The 23,180-nt window shown below is 39.2% G+C and overlaps 1 protein-coding gene across 6 annotated transcripts in view; it reads right to left on the bottom strand.

Annotated features, from left to right (window-relative positions):
- ANKRD26 (ankyrin repeat domain containing 26) overlaps positions 1-23,180 on the bottom strand; it is a 59,705-nt gene that overhangs the window by 18,115 nt on the left and 18,410 nt on the right. For 2 of the 6 annotated variants that reach the window (XM_072146970.1, XM_072146974.1), the window contains exons 14-28: positions 22,170-22,247; positions 21,943-21,989; positions 20,848-20,920; positions 20,712-20,756; positions 20,329-20,577; positions 19,294-19,340; positions 17,735-18,571; positions 17,138-17,247; positions 16,062-16,205; positions 12,881-12,911; positions 11,743-11,866; positions 8,507-8,720; positions 6,722-6,905; positions 3,050-3,190; positions 29-988 (exon numbers count right to left, since the gene is read on the bottom strand). In XM_072146970.1, the coding sequence (XP_072003071.1) occupies positions 29-988; positions 3,050-3,190; positions 6,722-6,905; positions 8,507-8,720; positions 11,743-11,866; positions 12,881-12,911; positions 16,062-16,205; positions 17,138-17,247; positions 17,735-18,571; positions 19,294-19,340; positions 20,329-20,577; positions 20,712-20,756; positions 20,848-20,920; positions 21,943-21,989; positions 22,170-22,247 (3,284 nt within the window). The remainder of the gene's footprint in view (positions 1-28; positions 989-3,049; positions 3,191-6,721; positions 6,906-8,506; positions 8,721-11,742; positions 11,867-12,880; positions 12,912-16,061; positions 16,206-17,137; positions 17,248-17,734; positions 18,572-19,293; positions 19,341-20,328; positions 20,578-20,711; positions 20,757-20,847; positions 20,921-21,942; positions 21,990-22,169; positions 22,248-23,180) is intronic. The other 4 variants (XM_072146971.1, XM_072146972.1, XM_072146973.1 and 1 more) reach the window with 4 other exon arrangements.

The raw sequence follows: 23,180 nt of genomic DNA on the forward strand, positions 1-23,180 counted from the left end.
CATATGCCACATTTGAAACAATTCTTACCTCACGATCCACTTTTTCAGTTTCCAGCTTGTATATTTGTTCCCTTAGCTCATTGGATTTCGTAATCAAATCCTTGTTTCTCTCTTCAACTATGTGAACCTGTCTTTCTGTGTCGGCCCGTAGCTTGCTGAATATGTCGGTAAACCGGTCTTGGACATCACTAACAGCCCTTTCCTTTATGAGCCCCTTATTCTGCACGTCTTCTAGCTGCTGGCGAAGCTGCATATTCTCACTAGTAATCTGGGCCAGTCTTTCCTGCATTGATTCTTGCTTCACAGAGTTTTTGTTATTGTGGTCTTTCTCCACCTGGAGGGCTTGTTCAGTGTCTCTTATTTTGGACTGGGCTTGTGCCAGGTCCCTTTGTGCATTATCATAAAGAAGGGTTTTATCTTGAAGAGATAGCCGTGTTCTATGAAGCTCATTTTCTAAGCCATTTAACTTGGATTCTGCTCGGCTAAGCTGCTGGGACAAGGTGCTATGACTTTCACGCAAGTTGGACAACTCATGGGCTGATTTGTCTTTAGAGCGCAACCAATCATCACGCTCCCTTTGTAGTGTGCGCTCAGTATCCGTTTTTACAGCTTGACTCCTTTCAAGATCCTGTAAAGTAGAGTTTAAACGAGAACTTACTGCCTCCAATTCAGTCTCCAGCCTTTCTTTGCTGTGCTTCTCGAGTTCTATTTTCGAGCACATCTTGGCAGTCTCGGTCTTTAGGACATTGTACTGAATAACAGTCTGGGTTAATGTTTCCTCGTTCATTTTAAGGTCTTTTCTTAGGTCTTCAATTTTTTCTTTTAACATTTCGTTCTCATCCAAGTATCTACTCTCATCTTCTTGATAATGAGAACGCATGTTTTCAATTTCCACCTTAAGAGTACTCAATTCTTCCTGTAGTGTCAGGTTTCTCAGGGTTAAATCTTTCTCCTTCTCATTTGCTTCGGAAGACTGGTTGAGTATCTGCTGACAAAAGTAAATGACAAAATTCTGTCAGTTTTCTGTAGGATGCAGAACACTTGTAATAAGATTGCAGCGCATATCATGACACTTCTGCTGGTGTAAGCAAAACTGTGATTGCTGTTTTTTTGTATTCAGTTTGTACCTTTCATCTAATAACCATTTACATACAGCAATGTGTAACTTGGGATCTATTCATTCAAAGTAATGGTTTATAGGAATTATTGGTCACCAAATATTACCAGTTGTTATTATAAAGTAATATGAATAGCAGTCATAGGACATACAAAATGTAAAAATGCATCCTATAAGAGGAATGTAATATGTAAAACATATACAGGCAGTCCCCGGGTTGCGTACAAGATAGGTTTGTTCTTAAGTTGAGTTTGTATGTAAGTCAGAACTTTATATTTTATAATTGTAACCACAGCCAAAATTTATTTGGTCTCTGTGACAATTGGATTTTAAAAATGTTGGAATGTCATAAGAACCAGGATTAACAATAAAGCTTAATTACAGACATCTGTGATAACTGCTAAAGCTGTTTATTGTAGCCTAAGGCTAAAGTACAGTTAATTACCAACATCCAGAGGTCCGTTTGTAACTTGGGGTCGTCCGTAAGTCGGGTGTTCTTAAGTAGGGGACCGGCTGTATGATTTATTAGAGTATGCTCACACATCACAGGTTGGCAACAGTTTATCCGGAATAAATTGTCCAAGAGGATCGAAATAATAAATATCTGAGGCTGATAATAATTTTTGCTGCAGAGTTGCCATTACTGTACCAAAGATACACTGCTTTTCATTGGTAAATCTTCTCAATGCATAAATGTACCATTTACAAACTGGTAGCAAAAAAAAAAACAATTCCATACAATGCCTGTGAGTAGGATTTCTCTCAAATCCTAAATTTCCTCAATCCTAAATCTGAGATGTGTAAACATACCCTTATAAAACACTAGCACCACTCAACTGTCAAGTCCATAGTAAAGCATTTAGCGTTTTATTTTGTAGTTTTTCAACTAGATATAATTTAACACCAACAATGTACTTTACAGGGACATTTCATTCCATGGTAGCCGCTGGTAAATGTAGTCACAAAATGTTACATTACTATGAATTCTCTACTGCAGTGAGTAACTCGAAGTATTTGGAAAGCAAGTATATAACAATTTTTTTTTACATTTTCTAATATATAAAGAAAAAACTAGACAGTCACTTGACATCTATGTTTGTCAGGTTCTGTTCCTTCCTTTTTTTTTTTTGCAACCTTGAAGTCAAGAGGAACACAAGTTGAACAGAGACTTTCCGTTCACCTACCATTCTAAGTTTCTCCTAAAATGATGTGTGTAACGGAAACCCCTGAAGCAGCTGTGATCTGAGCCTTACAGATAAATTATACTTGAATTAACGGAAACCTACCATCAGAAATCTACCTATTAAGGTAGATCTAATGGGAAGTTCCCAGTGACATTCTAAACCCTAATCTATCTTTAGCTAATCCTTAAATATCTTTACACTAAACTACAGTTTAATTAAAATGCTTATTTCTGCCAGAGGCTACTAGAGCCCCCTTAGCCTCTGTGGTCCCTGCCTACCTGCTTGTCCCTGGCCCACTGCTGCCCTGCTTCTGCAAATTTGGCTCCTTTGGAGCTCTACGAATGCACAGCAGCTCTGGCTTTGAAGCCGACAGGGTTCCGCTATGCGTGTGCGCTCTGCATAGATATGAGTCTATGCAGAGACAGCTGCACCCAAAGGAGCCAAGGACGTGGAAGCAGGGCAGCAGCGTGCCGGGGACAAGAAGGTGGCAGAGATCACAGAGCCAGGATAGGCTACCCCACACCCCAATAGCCTCTGACAGAAATCTCCATATTAGTTAGATAAACTGTAGTTTACTGTAAAAAGTATTTTACGAATAGCTAAACATTGATTAGGGTTTAGAATACAAATGGGAAGCATCTGATCAAACTTAATAGGTAGATTTCTGATGATAGCTTTAAATGAACCTATTGATAAGTTGTTTATTAAAAATTGTTATTATTAATATATTCTCAGGTGGCTACAGTACCTCGTCATGTTTATTTTTTAGCTTTTTGGCTTCTTCTTCTTCATTCTTTTTCTTTAAGTTATTTAAAACACCTTCATTAAAAACTCGAGTGTTGAGTTCCTGTGTGTATAACCGTTGTGCTTCATTCCGTTCTTCTTCAACCTTTCAAATTAAGTAAAGAATTGGTTATATAACAATATGTAATGTGACAATTTTCAACACTTTAACCTCTTGATATGCACTCCACATTAAAGTTCTTCAGAGCTCGTCCTTGTACCTGTAGCCTGTTAATTGACGTGGAGCTCTTGTGCACCGACAATGCTTCTCTGTGCTGATTTAACTCTCAGTACCCATCATCAGATCAACAGTCATCAAAGGCCCAAGGTTGTGAACACCAAGTTTATTGTAAAAACAAACGTATGCTGCCTTTGAAGCTTGTTTATTATTCCTCAGATACCTGTATATACTTGATTATAAGGCGACCTGAGTATAAGCCGAGGTATCTAATGTTCACACAAAAAACTCGGAAAACCTATTGACTCGTGTATAAGCCTGTGATAATGCATAATGGATGCTGTGATAATGCATTGGTCACAGCCTCCAGCCAGTATAAAGCTGACCATCCTATATCCCCCAGTATATACCTGCCAGCCCCTGCCTCCCCAGTATATAGCCTGCAAGCCCCTGCCTCCCCCCAGTATATAGCCTGCCAGCCCCTGCAGTATATAGCTAGCCATCCCCTACAGTATATAGCTAGCCATCCCCTACAGTATATAGCTAGCCAGTACGTAGCCTGCCAGCCCCTGCACTACGTAGCCTGCCAGCCCCCGCACTACGTAGCCTGCCAGCCCCCGCACTACGTAGCCTGCCAGCCCCCGCAGTACGTAGCCTGCCAGCCCCCGCAGTACGTAGCCTGCCAGCCCCGCAGTACGTAGCCTGCCAATCCAGCCCAGTATTTAGCCGGCCAGCCCCCGCAGTACGTAGCCTGCCAATCCCGCCCAGTATATAGCCAGCCAGCCCCTGCGGTGTATGCCAAGCTTTTAATTAAAAAAAAAAAATTTGACACTGTACTCGCCTTTCCCACGCTCTCCGCAGGTCCTCTTCTAGCTTCGGATCCTTCCGCTCCTCTTCGACTCCTCACGCATGACCGACACACACAGTGACGTCAGCCTCATTGTTTCTGAGCCACTGGGATCGCGAGGGAACCCAATGAGGAGCCGAAGAGGCACCGGAGCATCGGAAGCAAGGTGAGCAGCAAAAAGGTGAGTAGAGTGTTAATTTTTTTTATTGACTCGAGAATAAGCCGAGTTAGGGTTTTTCAGCACAATTTTTGTGCTAAAAAAAACTCGGCTTATACTCAAGTATATAAGGTAGTTATCTGTCACAGAGGGAGAATGATCTTATCTGAGCTCCAGCAGCTACAAGGAGTGCACACACAAACTGACAGACAGAAAAAAGTAAAATTAAAAAATCCATTATCTGCCCACAGTATGGTTATCTGCTAAATATAGGCAGGAGTTCTCAATTTAGGCAATTTCAGATTTTTTAAATTAATAATTCTTTTTACAGTTTTAAATTTACTTAGATTAGTATCAATTAATTAGATCAGTTAATGACGTAATCATTTAATAACTGCATATACATCAATGAAATCTAATAGATCTATATGCATATATTTAATACCCATATATACAAATTCAATTTAATTCATTTCTTTCAGTTAACATATTCATTGGCCATAGCAATTAAATAATTGCTGCTCATTAGTTGATCTGTGGGGGAGATCTTGTACTTCACTATTCTGTATAGGAAACATATGTATCTCAGCACTGAGCACACTCAATTTTGCTACACACAGAGCACAGTCACATGACTTCCCCCTCCTTCCTCTTCTGTGAGCAGGGAGCAACTCCCCCGCTTTCACTCCGTATTTTGTTTGCAAATGTATGGTATAATATGGGCTACATTCACATGACGATGTGCCCGCCGTACCATAGCACGGCCTTGTGCAAGAGCCAGGCTAAACTGAAGAGTATAGCAAAGAAACTGCTGGATGTAGGTAATCAGGGTAATAGGCAAAGTTGTTCTACATCCAAAGAGCTTTTGACTTGTAAAAAAAAAAAAATGTTAAAGTTGTGCTTTGAACAAAAAATTGAATAAGTGACACCACTATACTCAAAATGCATTCCAAAAACGTCACGCAGCCTACGCCACTATTTAACTAAACAGCCATGTCCAAACAAGGTGTCCCCAAATGAATAATTTTGAAAATTGGGATAGGATCTAACAAAAACCTTAAAAATAATTTCTTCTACTAGGATGAGGACATAAAATGTCCCGTTTTAAAGTCTATAGACGCATATGGAAAGACAGATATCCAATAAATGCTGGAAGAGTCAATACCATGTCTCTGCAAAGCTTCACGTGCGCGACAATTACATTCCATGCACAGCCGAATCTCTACAAGCTCTGTAGGCGGTATCAAGTGGGCCGAGAGGGAGAGGTGATTACTGATCATCTAGTTTTTCAACAAAATCTGCACAAGTTTATAAATTGTTCTGTATAATTAGAAGTTCTCCCGCTATTCTTACTCTCAATTCTTAAGATGGTGGATAGGGACTAGCTGGTATCATGTCTCCTGTACACTGCACAGAGAAGGTAGAGGAGAATATTTGTTCTCCAACTCTTTGTTTTTACTCAGAAGCATCAGCAGGATCACTTGAGACATCATTATAGTGACGAACTGAGCAGCATTGAACACTCTATAAACTAAGGTTATGAGTGGGGTAGAAAATATCACACAGCAATTAAAGCCAAAAACTAACATCAAAGTTAACCTATATCCAAGATTTCCTTATGTCTTAAAAAATTTTATTAAAATACATACCGTATTTTTCGGCCTATAAAGCGCACTGGAGTATAAGGCGCACCTCTAATAAATGCCTTCTTAGACATCTAGGTTCATATATAAGGCGCACTGGAGTATAAGGCGCAGGATCAAATGCAGTACCTAAAAATGACCAGCAGGTGGCAGACCTGTGCACAGTTCAAGCCAGCTACACTTCCCGGGAAACTTGTCTTCAGCGTGTCAGAGAGCTCCGATCTCAGAGGTATGGGCTGCTGGGGGTTAATGCAGGGTGATGCAGCAGGGGTTAAGCGGTCTCCCTCTGCCCCTTCTCCTTCCCTCCTCAGCCAGGGTGTTATTCCTGTGGGGTTACCTGTGGCTCCTTCTCTTTCCCCTGTTACAGGGCTGTCAGGTATGGGGGATTGTTTACTGATGATGATGATGATGATTGCCTCGTGGTCGGCACTATGGCAGCTCCGGTCTCTCCGTACTAGGGGAGGGCAGGATGGGCACAATGTTACTTGTGGTGCCATGGCACTTCAGGAGCCAGGGACCCTGTATACTGTGTGGGAAGGTGCAGGAAATTTCTGGGGATGGAGCTATTAAACACTGGTAAATGTACAGTACATCTTGTCTGTAGTACATTTCTGTATAAGTTCATATATAAGGCGCACTGGCCTATAAGGCGCACCTTTGATTTCTGCGAAAATTAAATGATTTTTGGTGCGCCTTATAGGCCGAAAAATACGGTAATTTTGCTTAAATCTTTGAATTGACTCATGAAGTGCAAATCTCAGTATATATAATATATATATACACACACACACAGTTTCACAAAAACACAATACCTGTTTCATATTATTCTTCAGGTTCCTCATTTCAAGCTCTAAATTTCTTAAAGACAGTTCAAGATGTTGCTTTTCCTCCATCTCTTTGCAACACTGATCTTCCTTCTTTCTTAGTTGTTCTTTACTCTTATCATACAACATTTCTGCGCTCTTCCGTTTTTCTTCTTCTTGCTTAAGAGTAAGTCTAATACAAATATAAGGTATGTTAACTTTTGACTATACAAAGTAGCATACAGCATGTAAAAAACCAGGATACAGGCAGTCCCCGGGTTACATACAAGATAGGTTCTGTAGGTTTGTTCTTAAGTTGAGTTTGTATGTAAGTCGGAACCGTATACTTTATTATTGTAACCCCAGTCAAAAAATTTTTGGTCTCTGTGACAATTGGATTTTAAAAATGTTGGATTGTCATAAGAACCAGGATTAACAACAAAGCTTCACTACAGGCACTATTGATAACTGTTAAAAATGTTTATTGTAGCCTAGGACTAAAGTACAGTAAATTACTAAAATCCAGAGGCCCGTTTGTAACTAGGGGTTGTATGTAAGTCAGGTGTTCTTAAGTAGGGGACCGCTTGTATAAAGTCACACGTATTAAAGAACAATTATTATTTGAACGAAAACCTGACGGATTCGGAGAAACCGTCCTGGTGGACGTCGGAGGAACTGCTTTAGTGAATCGCCGGAAGACCCGAATGTACCACAGAGAGCGCGCCGCTGGATCGCAAATGGACCGGGTAAGTAAATCTGCCCCATTATTTTATGATGTAGAAGTTAAAGAGGAACTATTATGCAAATTAACCCACACAATATGAAGGTTTCATTAAAAACTATAATTAAAATGCATTGCCCTTGTAACTAAATTGTTCATTTCCATGGCTACAAACAAAAATCAGTTTGTAAACTGCATAGTCCTGCATAGTAAAAATGTTTTACTTGCATTGCCCTGCCCCCTTGTTGGTGATTGGCAGGCTATGATATTTTGCTGTAAGGAGAGCTCTGTTAGATCATTGGGCACTTAAAGTCAAGTGACCAGGATGACATCTTTTTGATTGATATTGACTTTGGACGATACAGATACAAGAAAACAGTGATAATAATAAAACTTTTCTTTTCTTAAAGAATAACCGTCATTTCAAAAAACTTTAGATATGTTGTAGGGCAGGCAATGTTAAACCCTTTTGCAATTGGATTAGTTAACTGAATCTTGCTCCTTCCTTTTGTATTCTGCAGCCTTCCCCCTGTTGTCAGTGATCTCTCATATGGCTGTTGCTAGGCACATTCTGTAATCACTGAGGAGCTGACTACAGAGGGCGATTGTACATGTGACACACCCCCTCTCTCTTCTTTCCCTGCTCTCAGCCGTTTACCTCATAGCTGTGCTCCAGCACTCCTGTGCTGACAGAAGCCCTAACTAATGTAGTAACCAAACACCTACACTCTTATCTCTCCCTCAACTTTCCCTACACTTGTATATAAACAAATAATCCACACAGACACAAGCTGCAGATCCATCACCGCACACTCCACAGCAGGAAATGGCAGGAGAGAATCTCCATGTCTTCAAGCTGTCCCCTCATGTACTGTGCTGAAGTTTTAGATAGATATTAGATAGATAGGATATACATAGGTAGATTGAATATGCATAGATGGATATGAGATAGATATGTATATATAGATATTAATAGATATATATGAGAAAGATATGAGATAGATAGATAGATATAAGAGAGATATGAGATTTAACTATATATTATAGTAGATGCATAAACACAATATTCTCACCTTACATTGTTCAAGTCACTTTCCCATTCTACCTTGTGATGCTCTAATAAAAACTTGAGCTCCCTATTCTCTTCCATAATTTGTTGCACTTCTTTTCTTTCTTTACGTAATTTCTTTACTTCTCGTGACAGAAGCGCACGCCGCCCTTTTTCTTTTTCTATTATTCGCTCATACTCATGAAGAATATTTTGAATTTTCAATGATTTCAAGGAATCTGAAAAATATATATAAAAATATTTATATGTTTCATAGTTTATACGGTTGAAAAAAAGACACTTGTCCATCAAGTTCAACCAAGGAAGGGAAGGGATTGGATGAGGAAGGGATTTAGGGGAAACAATTCTATATAACATAACCATCAATGTTATTTAGGTTTAAAAAGGCATCTAATGTATGTAAGGCTTCTTGTACATGGCTGGAGAATGGCGGAAGGGATGAGCGCTGCTCACCTCTCCCACCTCCATAGGGAGACTTGGTGCCCAGCCATACTTACAGGAGAAGATAGAGCACCACATGTGTGCTCACCGTACCGTGGCTAGGTGCCATAGGCATCTATGAGGACGGATATCCGTATGCAAATTGTGCGGACGGATATATGCCACACAGCTTTTGCATGGGGCCTATTGCACAGGTATGCCAAGTCTGCCAAATAAGGCCCGATTCATGCTTGCGAACAATGGCTTCTATAACACACGGTTTTAACAGAGATGAAAATCGGAATATAAATAGAAGATCCTATGTTCCCCTTAGACATTATTGTACATAATGTAACCTTCCATTACAATACCATTTTACAATTTATAGTGGAAAAAATGCAACCTGATGCACATTTTTTTCTGCTATTAATAACAGAATGGGGGTCATTTACTAAGGGCCCGATTTGCGTTTTCCCGACGTGTTACCCGAATATTTCCGATTTGCGCCGCTTGTACATGAATTGCCCCGGGTTTTTGGCGCACGCGATCGGATTGTGGCGCATCGGGGCCGGCATGCGCGCGACAGAAATCGGGGGGGCGTGGCCGAACGAAAACCCGACGTATTCGGAAAAACCGCCGCATTTAAAAACCGAAAATGTGTCGCTTGGGGAGCGCTCACCTTCACCTTCTATGGGATGGTGCATTCCGGGGCGTTAAGATTATTTTCGGCGCTGCAGCGCCACCTGGTGGACGGCGGAGGAACTACCATCTTAAATCCCAGCCGGACCCGAATCCTGTGCAGAGAACGCGCCGCTGGATCGCGAATGGGCCGGGTAAGTAAATGTGCCCCAATGTGTAACAGAACCGGCCCAACACAGGTATGAACCTGGCTTCACACAACTGGCAAATTAAACAATCAGATAGTAAGATTGCCGGTACAGTCTTCAAATTTCAATGTAACCTTTCACAGTAGATACATATTTATTAGTCTATGTCACCTTTCATCTAATAAACAAAAATATTGGTAACTTATTATAACATATTGGGCAAATCTTAAATTATGCCATTACAAAGATGAGAGTAATCAGTGAGCAGACACAAAGAACTAGTATTGGACATTGCCAAGCTGTGTATGCCTGCTTATAAGCACCTCTGTATGTCACTAGCCATACTATGGTAACAAAAAAAGTACCATGTTAAAAGAAAAATCTACTCATATTACTATATAAGCGACAATATAAAAGATACAGGCAGTCTCTGGGTTATGTAAAAAATGTAGGTTTGTTCTTAAATTAAATTTGTATGCAAGTTAGAACTGTATATTTTGTAATTGTAACTCCAGACAAATTTGTTTTGGTCCCTGTGACAATTGGATTTTAAAAATCTTGGATTGTCATAAGAACCAGGATTAATAATAAAGCTTCATTACAGACACCTATTATAGCTGTAGCTTAAGGCTAAATTACAGTAAACTACAAACATCCAGAGGTCCGTTTGTAACTAGGGGTCATCTTTAAATCAGGTCTTAAGTAGGGGACCACCTGTAATCCACTTCCATTGTTACAAATGACAATAACTAACTGGGCACAGTGCAAGATATTGAGCATTATTATACAGGTGATGTATAACTAAGGTCACTTTCACATGAGGACCAGGGCGTAACACACGTTCAACTGGAAAGGAGGAGCTGTGCGCAGCGCTCCCCATAGTGCCCGGTAATGCGTACGGGGAACGATAAAGCTTGCTCTAACTTTTTCCCACGACAGCACGGTGATAAGGTTGTTTAACGGCTGGATATGTCCCCAGAACGTCTATGTGAAAGGGCCCTACCCAAACATTACATAAAAAATGAATATGACTAAATGTTATGTGCATGTACTATTCATAGTTATTGTGAGTCAGATTGTCAATGTAATCTTCTACCGTCAAAATCCAGCATGATAAACCAGGGACACTTACTCATAGATCCACGCACTGTGACTATGGTAATCTTATATTTGTTATCCATAATAATAATTCAGCAAGTATAAGCTGAGGCCCCTAATTTTTACCACAAAACCTGGGAAAACCTATTGACTCGAGTATAAGCCGAGGGTGGGAAATGCATTGTCACAGCCTCCCCAGTATATAGGCTGCCGGACCCTGCCCCCCAGTATATCACCAGCACCCTGCCCCAGTATATCACCAGCACCCTGCCCCAGTATATAACCAGCAGTGGGGGAAGCTGGAAAGATGAGTTTTGATATTTTTTTTACTAGAGTATAAGCCGAGTTTGGGTTTTCAGCACATTTTTTTGTGCTGAAAAACTAGGCTTATACTCGAGTATATATAGTAATTTAAAATTATGCTCATTAACCTAAAGGGCCATAGGGGGTGTTAACCAGAGTTCCTCCATGCTGCAGCATCATAGCATTGTCTCATCCTGCATCCCCAGCACTTCCACCCTCCCTTGGCCTGATGTAATCCCACAATGTGGAACTTCTTCTGCTGCAGTGAGGGGAAAGTGCTCCTTGCAGAATAACGGCCAAGGAATCTGTAACACGGAGGGGTTTTGGTAACAACCCCAATTTTAAAAGTTGATTTTAGAAGGAAGGAGGCCATGGATAACACATATAAGAATATTACCGCAATCACTAGCGCAAGATAAAAAGAATGACTTGTATGATGTATACTGTACATCATTCTTAAGACCATGAATACCACAAAGACTAGTGGAAATCTTCATAAGAGATGTGTACTTTCTGTTTTGGTTAAAAAAAAAAACAATGCATATATTAAAACAGAAATACATTTTATAAGGTTTACAATTTTTTTCAATACCTTGGCCATCAAGGTTGAGCTGTTTTATCAGCAGCATGGCATCTTTGAAAGATGAATTAGGCATTTCAGAATCTTCAGTGGCAGTGTCAGAGGACTCAGAAAAGTCGGCTACATTCACTTTCATCTGTATGAATTAAACATGTGATTTTATATATGATACGCAATATATAATTCACAATTAAAAAGGTATTCCCATGAAAACACGTTTCTTAAATGTACTCAGGATAACTAAATAACACATTCTCCAATTCACTGTTATATCTGTGAAATGCTGTATTTTTGTTAATAAGTCCAACCTGTCTATCAGTCCTGGTGTACACAATTTCAATTGCCTCTAGACATGACACCAACTTCTGATATAGGGTCGGGGAAGCCATCTTGCTTTTCTATCTGATGGCCATGGAACTGAGATTCCTCTTTCGCTGCCTCCCTGCAGTCCAGGACGGAGCTCTCACACTGACACCAAACTCCTGCCGCTAGCAGCAGAATGAGTGTAAAGCTACGGACAGATAAGTTCTTTATCTGGGGAAGGGTAGGAAGGCATAGCAGATCTAATGTGTTGTGGAACAGCAGAGATGATGGAGAGATAACTATTTCATTGTGTGCATCTCAGATCTGTCTCATCTCTCTTTCTATGTGACAGATGCTAGTACAGTGTTAAGAAGGTAAATATATAAACCATGTACCCTGATAATCTAACACATTTTCAGCTCACAGAACTAGATGGATCATAATGTGTCTGCTTAGAGAGTCCCCGTCAACACTCTGGAATTTTGAACTGACCATCGCTGAGTGATAGTGACGTAAAGGGTTAAAAATGATCTTTATTGTGTTAACATCACTGGGAGATTGAAATTTTAGAATTTTCTTTCATGGGAAATCCCCTTTAAGGCCGTTTAGATGTCTTTATACATGTTCCACTGACGCCTCTATGTTTTTTATATGGCTGATTAATGTGAAATGTAAATGTGGACATGGGAATACCCCTTAAAGAAAAGGTGGGTGACAAGAACCAGTATTATATAGTTCAATCTTGTCAATGATCCGGTCTAAGAATAATGAATAGACCATTATCCAAATTATGATAATGTTACAATGTGTAATACACTACAAGGCAAACAAGTAAAATGTAATTTACCTTTGGCTTTTCTGCCCGTTTACCAGATGACCTAAAAGAAAAAGAACAATTAATATCTCTATTGGTCCTTTTGTGCTGAGATATTAACCAGTTCACGACCGCCCGCCATGTATTCACGGCAGCGGTCGGGTCGCGCTGCATGGAGAGGGCTCACGGGCTGAGCCCTCTCCATAGCCGGTAAGTCTTTGCTGCATATTGCAGCAAAGGCTTACCGGTAACACCTGCGATCGGTGCTAGCACCGATCGCGGGTGTTATCACAGTAATGGCTGCCGGCAGCCTCAAAAAGATAGGGGAGCGGCGATCCGTCTCCATGGTAACCCCTTCATTACAATGTGCTGATAGCACATTGTAATGAATGAGGAGGAAAATCCCAATATACTGCCATACTGTAGTATGGCAGTATATGATAGGATCGATCAGACAACCTAGGGTTAAAGTACCCTAGGGAGTCTGAAAAATAGTAAAAATTAAAAAAAAGTTAAAAAAAAAAAAATAATAATAAAAAAACTAAAATTTCAAATCACCCCCCTTTCCCTAGAACTGACATAAATATATATAAACAGTAAAAATCATAAACACATTAGGTATCGACACGTCCAAAAATGCCCGATCTATCAAAATATGATAACGGTTTTTCAATGCGTTTAACCCCGTAACGGAAAATAGCGCCCAAAATAAAAAATGGCACTTTTTTGCCATTTTGAAAAATATAAAAATATTTATAAAAAGTGATCAAAAGGTCGTACAGTCCTAAAAATGATATCATTGAAAATATTATCAAATTTCACAAAAAATGACACCACCCACAGCTCCGTACACCAAAGTATAAAAAAGTTATTAGCGCCAGAAGTTGGCAAAATGAAAAAAAAAATTTTTGTACAGGAGGTTTTAATTTTTGTAAATGTATGAAAACATTATAAAACCTATACAAATTTGGTATCCCCTTAATCGTACCGACCCAAAGAATAAAGTAGACATGTCATTTGGGGTGCTCAGTGAAAGACGTAATATACAAGAATATGGCGCAAATGCGTTTTTTCACCATTTTCACTGCATTTGGAATTTTTTTCCCGGTACATGGCATGAAATATTAAATACCACCATTTTGAAGTGTAATTTGTTACGCAGAAAATAAGCCATAACACAGCTCTGTACATGGAAAAATAAAAAAGTTACAGATTTTTGAATGTGGGGAGTGAAAAATGAAAACGCAAAATCGAAAAAGGGCCGCGGCGGGAAGGGGTTAAGGACCAGGCCCTTTCCTGTTTTTTCATGTCCATTTTTCACTCCCCACCTTCAAAAATCTATAACTTATTTATTTTTAAACGTAAAGAGCTGTCTGACGGCTTGTTTTCTGCGTAACAAATTGCACTCCATAGTGATGGTATTAAATATTCCATGCCATATACTCGGAAGCGGGAAAAAAATTGCAAATGCAGTGAAAATGGTGAAAAAACGCATTTGTGCCGTATTCTTGTGGGCTTGGATTTTACGGATTTCACTGTGCACCCCAAATGACATGTCTACTTTATTCTTTGGGTCGGTGCGATTACGGGGATACCAAATTTGTCTAGGTTTTATAATGTTTTCATACATTTAAAAAAATTAAAACCTCCTGTACAAAATTTTTTGGGGGAATTTTGCCATCTCCTGGGGCTAATAACTTTTTCATACTTTGGTGTATGGAGCTGTGGGTGGTGTTGTTTTTTGCGGATTTTGATGACGTTTACAATGTTATCATTTTTAGGACTGTACGACCTTTTGATCACTTTTTATAGAATTTAAAAAAAAAATTTTAAATGGCAAAAAAGTGCCATTTTCGACTTTGGGCGCGATTTTCCGTTACGGGGTTAAACGCAGTGAAAAACCGTTATCATATTTTGATAGATCGGGCATTTTCGGACGCGGCAATACCTAATGTGTTTATGATTTTTACTGTTTATTTATATTTATATCAATTCTAGGGAAAGGGGGTGATTTGAATTTTTAGGTTTTTTTATTTTAACTTTTTTTTTTATTTTTACTATTTTTCAGACTCCCTAGGGTACTTTAACCCTAGGTTGTCTGATCGATCCTATCATATACTGCCATACTACAGTATGGCAGTATATGGGGATTTTACTACTCATACATTACCATATGCTGACAGCACATGGTAATGAATGGGTTAACCCGAAGTAGCTTCGGGTCTTCGTGAGACCCGAAGTTACCATAGCGACTGATCGCCGCTCCCCGATGACGTCACGGGGAGAGACGATCCACGGAAAGATGGCGGCGCATGTCTTTTTGAAGCCGCCGGCACCTTTGCCGGTGGCGATCAGCGGTAAAACACCCGCAATCGGTGCCGGCACCGATCACGGGTGTTACCGGTAAGCCTTTACTGCAATATGCAGCAAAGACTTACCGGCTATGGAGAGGGCTCGGCCCGCGAGCCCTCTCCATGTACCGGGACCCGACATGTGACGTACTATTACGTCACATGTCGGTAAGGGGTTAACCGGTTAAAGCTAGATATATACTGTTTATATACATATTCCTCTGGAGACAAGGTGCAAATAGACTTAGTACATGTAGGTTACCAGAGAGATTTAGGTCATGAATGCATATCTTCTGATTGTTGCAGTAGGCCTAGACACTACTAAACAGCTTGAAAGTAGCTAATGTCTAAATCCCTGTGCTATGAATGTCAAGCTCTCCAGGGAAGTGGGGAAAGAGACAGAAACAAGCAAAGGATCAATTTCCTGAAATCCCAGCATCTTTGGACAGAAAGGTCCAGTGAAGAATAACAAAGCAGATCATAAAAATGTGTTTTAAAAGTCTTAACACAAAAACACTTTCTGAGCCCTGGAAGCCACATTACAAGTTGCATGTTTGTTGTATGTTGAGACCTGTTGAAATTTGTGCCACAAATTTGTGTCCAGGAATTTCAACTTAGGAATACAATCTTTTGGTTGTCCCATCTAAAGTTTTTTTTCATGATATGGAAGCTCTCCATATTTATCCAATAAACTGCTGCATGCAGCTCAATAAGTACAAGCCACCACTCAGTGGAAGTAAGTAGCCACCATTTGTTGTGTTGCCTGGAGCTCTTCTTGACAGCAGGGAAGAATAATCTGACTTTTTTCAAAGTGTAAAACTGCCTTATTGCGCCCATCTGCTTTCATAGGTGTAATACTTTACCTCCCATCCTCCTCTTGGGAGATTTCACTTAGGCTACTGTCATCAAATACATCCAGCATACTGCCATTCACCAAGCGATTTTCTTTCCTATAAAATACTTTATCATCAGCTTGGCTGGACATAGACCTTTCCACTTCATTATTGCTAAAAGATAATAAAGAAGATGCTCAGTGAATTGGTTACGCAACTACATAACAGTATTTTGCATACAAGCATACACTGTACAGGCGGTCCCCTACTTAAGAACACTCGACTTACATACGACCCCTAGTTACAAATGGACCTCTGGATGTTGGTAATTTGCTGTACTTTAGTCCTAGGCTACAATAATCAGCTATAACAGTTATCACAGGTGTCTGCAATGAAGCTTTATTGTTAATCCTGGTTCTTATGACAACCCAACATTTTTAAAATCCAATTGTCACAGAGACCAAAAAAGTTCTCGCTGGGATTACAATGATAAAATATACAGTTCCGACTTACATACAAACTCAACTTAAGAACAAACCTTCAGACCCTATCTTGTATGTAACCCGGGGACTGCCTGTACTACCCTGTTTCCCCTAAAATAAGACAACCCCCAAAAATAAGACCTAGTTGTTCAAGCTTAGAAATATAAGGCCTTTTTTGACTAAGACCTAGTGGCAGACATTGCAGCAGCTCCCCCCACGCCATACATTAATATTAGTAAATCTTTTAGATGCTGCAGAAGGTTCTGACATGAGGAAGAATTCATGGAATGAAATCACTGGCTGTTGTGCTACAAATGTGATATCAGCAGCCACCAGGATAAGAAGAGGATCATTTATAGAAAAAGCGTTTGCTAAACATGAGAGACTGGGGCCAATGCTTGTAATAGAAGTAAAAGAAGGAGTCACAAGAAATACAGCATGAAATTCAGAGTTTGGAGAGTTATAACGTTGTTAGATAAACCATAAATATAAATTCTTGTTCATGGAAAAATAAGACATCCCCTGAAAATAAGGCCTAGAGCCTCTTTAGGAGCAAAAATTAATATAAGACACAGTCTTATTTTCATGGAAACAGAAGCTATGTAGTAACAGAAGTATATTTACTCGTTATGCTGAATATTAGGCCCAGCACGTAGACTTGGCTTTTTGCTTGCATCTTCTAACTTCACAGATTCTACGGTTTTACTCAAATTAGTTCCTTTTTCTCCCCCAACCTACAAAGAGCAAATGTGATCAGTGAGTTCTATGGTTGTAAACATAAATGAACAAATGGATAAAAGAAAGAAACAGACATGAAGCAAATCGCATAACGATGGATCTCCACATTTATGAGATTAATGAAAATGATCACACAACAGAAGCCTCATCAATGAGAAGAAGGTGAGAAGAAGTAATGAATCATGAGCAGGGCGCAGTACACACTGAGGATGGAAGCGCACACCACAGCCAAAGGACAGTACAATGATTATCCGCTTTTAAGAATTAGCGACAGATATACTGAAGACAAGATTGCACCCAAAGTTCACAATGTAGACTCCTATGAAACCTTCTTCTATAGGACAAGAGAAACAAAGATTAAAGTTCATTTACTCTCAGAGAGAAGCAGAGACATAGGGTCGGAAGACTGCAATCCTCTACCTCTTTCTGTAGTTGTTCTCTCTCTCTTGTCAAATTCAGGAATACCATTTGTAGCATTCCTACCTCGTTCTTAAATCTCCTCATCTCTTGATCCAGTTGCCTGTCTAGATTCTTGTTAGGATCTTCATAGACAAAGTCTTTAGAGACATCTTCACCTTTCTGCTGAGGCTGGCTATCATTTATAAACTGGTTCAATATACTTGCATGCTTCCCTGAGGGCTCATTGCTTTCAGCATGCATATTGCCTAATATTTCATAGCTTGGATTTGAGATGTTTTCTATTACGTTTTCAGAAGTGTATGACAATTTATTTCCCAGCTGCTTCTGCACAGGAGGAATGGAGTCAGAAAACTTATATGATGGTTGATTGTCTTTTTTAACTGAAGTAGAAGGCTCATTTTTAACAGTGTGACACTCTTGAGATCCAATCTCCATCTTGTTGTGATGCTGGAAAGAATAATGGTTTTCAGAACTTTTGTTCTCCTGAATAACTATGCAGCTTACATTTTTAGGCTCCGTCCCTAATGTGGGTGTATCAGAGGATAAAGTTTGCCTCTCCTTTGAGAAATGACCATGTACATTTTCCGATCCAGAGAAACTCTGTTCTTGGCTTTTATTGCTCTTTGAAGAAGTCTTTTTCTTTTTACTCCTTTCCCCAAACCTCTGTTTCAGCTCTGCAGTAATGTCTTTAAAATGTGATTTTATCTCTTTCTTCTCATTGTCAACCCAAAGATTCTCATACTTTTCCTCCCAAGGGAGATCGGATTCAGATGAAGATTCCTGATTGTCAAGATTTTTTGCTAAAGTTCGATTTTCAAGCTGCTGTTGTGCGATCACTTCATTAGTTTCATTTACCATATCATCTTTTCTTAGGCTGAACTTCATTACCATATGCTCAGTCTCCATTTTCCATAGAAATACAAGAGAAATTTAGGTAGGACATTCAAAAGTTACAGAACACCAGATTTTGAATGTGTTAAAGACATAACAAAAAACCTTCAGTATATGGTTTATTAGTACTGAGAATGATAACACTTCCAAATACATAAGACTGGATGGTAACTCTTACTCAAGTAATAATCCTTTACTCTATGGGGTCAATTTTTTTGGAACTCGTGGTGAACTCAGGAATTGCTAGTGTGACATAAAGCTATGATTATATTATGTTATTTACCACACTATGGACATTGCCACCTATCAGCCACACTTACATGGTCCTAAAAATTGGCCTAAAATAACTGCTTCCAGAACCATAGTTTTAGGGTTGAATATTGCATGTTGTTTCTTACTGGAAAGTACACTTGTATGGGTATTTTGGGGCTTCTGTCAGTCCACATTGGGGGAGGTACTTTTCACCTAAATACATGTCTCTCAACCATTCTCTTTATATACTGATAGCTGCAGAATTCTTCTATATGTGCAGCTTATATTCATTTCTTGGATGATGTCCCATTTGTGCCCAATTTTGGTATGAAACTGTAAAAATCGAAATTTGCTCCATATTCGTGAACTTTTTCTTACTCAAAATGTTAAAAGAAGATGTAAACCAATGGCATAAACAAGGTCACTTATGACAGACATAAATGCTAATTTATTTATAAAAAAAAAAAAACACAACTTACCGATGTAACATTCAAGTCTTTGGCCACCTGGTTTCCATTTGATAAAGCTGTCAAAAAAGCAAAACTTGGCTTAAGATACATTTACATGAAAACATTTAACCAAGTTAATAAATATCATACAGAATTCTCCGATTAGTAAACATGTTAATAGGCCATAAAATCCTGGCCTCATGAAAGAGGACTAGGTTTCACTATGAAATGCTGCTACACTGTTGTTTTCCCAAACTAACCGAGCATGCAGAGTGCATTGGGTGGCTTCACTGTCTTTTCCCCACCTGCCCCTGATCGATTGACAGGTCTCGCCATGTAAGAAAATAGGTGGAGACCTGTCAACCCAAACTGGTTGCGAAGAAACAAAGTGGACTAATGATAACCTATCTATGAGTAGTTTGCATCAATTATAAATGATGATCATTTATTTTTGATCATTTATGTCCATTTCACAATTACACTGGACTTTGATTACGAGTTGGGATCATATGGACAATGTGTATAATGCCCTTTATAATTAAAGTCTTATTAGATCAAATTACACATGGTGCACATATGTCAGATTTGACAGTGATGTATCGATTCTATCTATTATATTAGGAAATTCATAAATATAAAATATTCCAGCCAAATTGTTAAGTATTTCAGACCTTGTTACCCTTTGGTCCCTGCACACAAACTTGCTTAGTCTGTGGAAACGGGCCTATGTGCTGGTCAGAATACACAGATAGCAAAGATAATTTTAGATGCAAGTATTTATGTCCAAATAATATTGTCTAAATTACTAAATTACATTTAAAACAAAATAACTTTATTCATATTCTATTAAAACAGAATTTTAATAGAATATGAATAAAGTTATTTTGTTTAAAATGTCCTCAGTTTACAGGCAGTAATTCAGAATACACCATTTCCAAAAGTTCTTAAAATTTTCAGTCTCTTTCTATTCATAGAAAATCAGTTTTTGAGAAATCACAACCTATGAATTTCTGTACACATGGGAGCGGATAAATATAAAGATTGCAGATATTACAAGGATCATACCAGTTTTGCTATTTTGGGTCTCCAGATCCCTGGGGCCATTTTGGGAATTATTCTGCCTTGAATGTAGGTAATCTTCAGTTTTCTCTTCAGGTACTGAATGCAGAAACGCTTGATGTGAAGCAGCAGTATCCTTTGGTATAACTTTATTACTATGTGTTTTTGGAGAGGAGTTTTCAAGCAGTTTATGGCGAGGAGAACTGTTTGCTACACATTTATATGAATGGCTGGTGGAGTCCCAGTCTGAAGCATCTATAAAACAGAAGGTGGAAAGAATATAAGTAAACTAAAGGAAGGGAAAATGCTATGTCCAAGGTAATGCAACATATTTTATACATGTTTTGCTGCTTAGAATTTCTATACCTATAAAATTGACAAATTATTACCTTCAATATCATCTGCATCATCCAGCCCCAAGTCTGCCATTAGATCTATTAATGAAAAATAAAGAAATTAAAAATATGTTTAGAAATGACAGACTTGTTCCTGCATGAACAGTTCAGTTACTTGCATTTGGGCTACCTGGCTTATTTCTTTCACTTGTAATGTTGAACTTGTTTGAAGTCGAATCTTTATTAGTTTCCAAAACAGGGCTCTGTAGAAAAAAATAATACAACAGCGATATGAAAAAAAATAGTAACAGCTATTAACAGTATAGTTAATAAAAATACATCATACATGGTTCTACAGTGAGACTTGCATACATTGAAATATGTCTCAGTGAAAAAGCGGATATTTAAGGACATATAACAGTTTTCTGGCATACAGAAAACATTATCTCCTTTACACTACCTCCATGCCAACGAGGCTTAAAGGGGGCACGATTGGCGGCAGAGAGGGTGCTCCTGCCCTGCAAACTCGCTACAGCCAGTGAATGTTCAAGCAGAATATTTGTTAGATAAAAGGGCAAGTCTACGCCTGGCCCTGCGTACTGTAGACGGCAAAGCCTGTGTAGGAGAGAGAGAGTTTTATTGGAATATTCTAGAGAATTTGGTTGTTCTTGGAATCAACCCACTAGGCATTTGGGAGGATTCTTCCAGAGACTTCTATTAGGATGATGATGATGACGGAGTGAAAAGGCCAAAAAACACAGCTGCAGACAATGGTAGGGGATGTAAACATCTGGTGTTATGAAAGAACATTGTATACTCCAAAACATACTGTTAGGCTGTTTAGATTGTGAGCCCCATTGGGGACAGGGACCGATTTGACATGCTTTGTGCAGCGCTGCGTAATCTGTGTGCGCTGTATAAATAAAGAATTATTATTATATTATTATTTATATTGGGCTGTGTTATTAGTCTCAGTGTAACAGTGTCCACCCTGCGGTCACCCTGTGACCTGAGCGAGCCTACTTGAATCTTTATTGTTGAACCTTGAGTCTCTGCGACTGCATATAGTCACTGGTGGGTAAGTGAATCAGCACTCACACAGGCGAGAAACAAGTTCTATCATTCATATACACCACCTCAACTATGACAGCCCTGACAGCAGATACATCAAGAGGCCGGAGCCTCCCAATGTATCCAGGGCTAGATGGTTGGGATTTTATCATGTATTGTGCACGAGCAACAGCAGAGAAATGTCCCCCATTGTAACTACATGTGCTGTTGATACCTTCTTCGCTTCCAGTAATTTGACAGCTGAACTGTTGTCAGAAGCGTCTATGGAGAATACAAAAATGTATTAATTTACCTAATAACCTTCAGTAAACATGCAAAGCCATCAAGCACAGAAAAATAAGTCTTAACAATAAGCATAGAAAGTGTTAGTACTGCAGAAATCCAGGAGATGTTATTTCTGCAGAAATGCAAATGATTGGGCTTTTTACAGGAATGCCATACCCCTTTGCCTAAAGTGCCAGCCCTGATCTTGTACCTTACAGCTTCTGGATTGTTTTGAAAAAGGGCAATAATACACATCTGGTAAAGGAATAAAAATGAACATCTTAGAAAAAGCCTATTAAAATAACATGCCATACAGTACAGCAGCTCCTATTCCTGCGTGAGTTTGTATCCAGGGCAGTCATTTTCAATTGTCGGTGTATTAGTGGGGCTCACCCACTGATAACAAACAGGATGCAAACAATAGTCCACGGGAACATTGTTTGCATCCAGTATGCCCATGTTTTGTGCAGGAGGCGGTACATAGTACTGCAATGGACACAGGAATGAGTCCTGTACTGATCTATTGCATTTTTGCCATCTTAATGAATAAAGGGCTCAACTAAGTTAAGGACAACCTTTTTGGTGAATTTTGCCCTACTGTAAAAGGGGCTACAATAGGAAGGGTGCTGCAATAGCCAGTTGTATTAACCCCTTAAGGACGGAGGGTTTTTCGCCTCATTTCTCGCTCTCCAACTTCAAAAATCCATAACTTTTTCATTTTTCCGTGTACAGAGCTATGTGAGGGCTTATTTTGTGCGTAACAAATTTTACTTTCCCGTAATGTTATTTATTTTAACATGCCATGTACTGCAAAGCTGAAAAAAAATTCCAAATGTGGAAAAATTGAAAAAAAACCGCACGTGCGTCACGTTCTTGTGGGCTCAGTTTTTACGACTTTCACTCTTCGCTCCAAATAACATGCCTACTTTATTCTTTGGTTCGGTGCGATCGCGGTGATACCAAATTTATATAGGTTTTATTGTGTTTTAATACATTTTCAAAAATTAAACGAATGTGTACAAAAAAGAAAAAAAATTTTTTGCCATCTTCTGACGCTAATAACTTTTTCATACTTTGGCGCACGGAGATGTGTGAGGGGTCATTTTTTGCGAAATGAGGCGACGTTTTCATTGCTACCATTTTGAGGTCTGTGCGACATTTTGATCATTTTTTATTTCATTTTTTATG

This window comes from Engystomops pustulosus, chromosome 4 (genome assembly GCF_040894005.1).
Source record: "Engystomops pustulosus chromosome 4, aEngPut4.maternal, whole genome shotgun sequence".
NCBI classification, from domain to species: domain Eukaryota; kingdom Metazoa; phylum Chordata; class Amphibia; order Anura; family Leptodactylidae; genus Engystomops; species Engystomops pustulosus.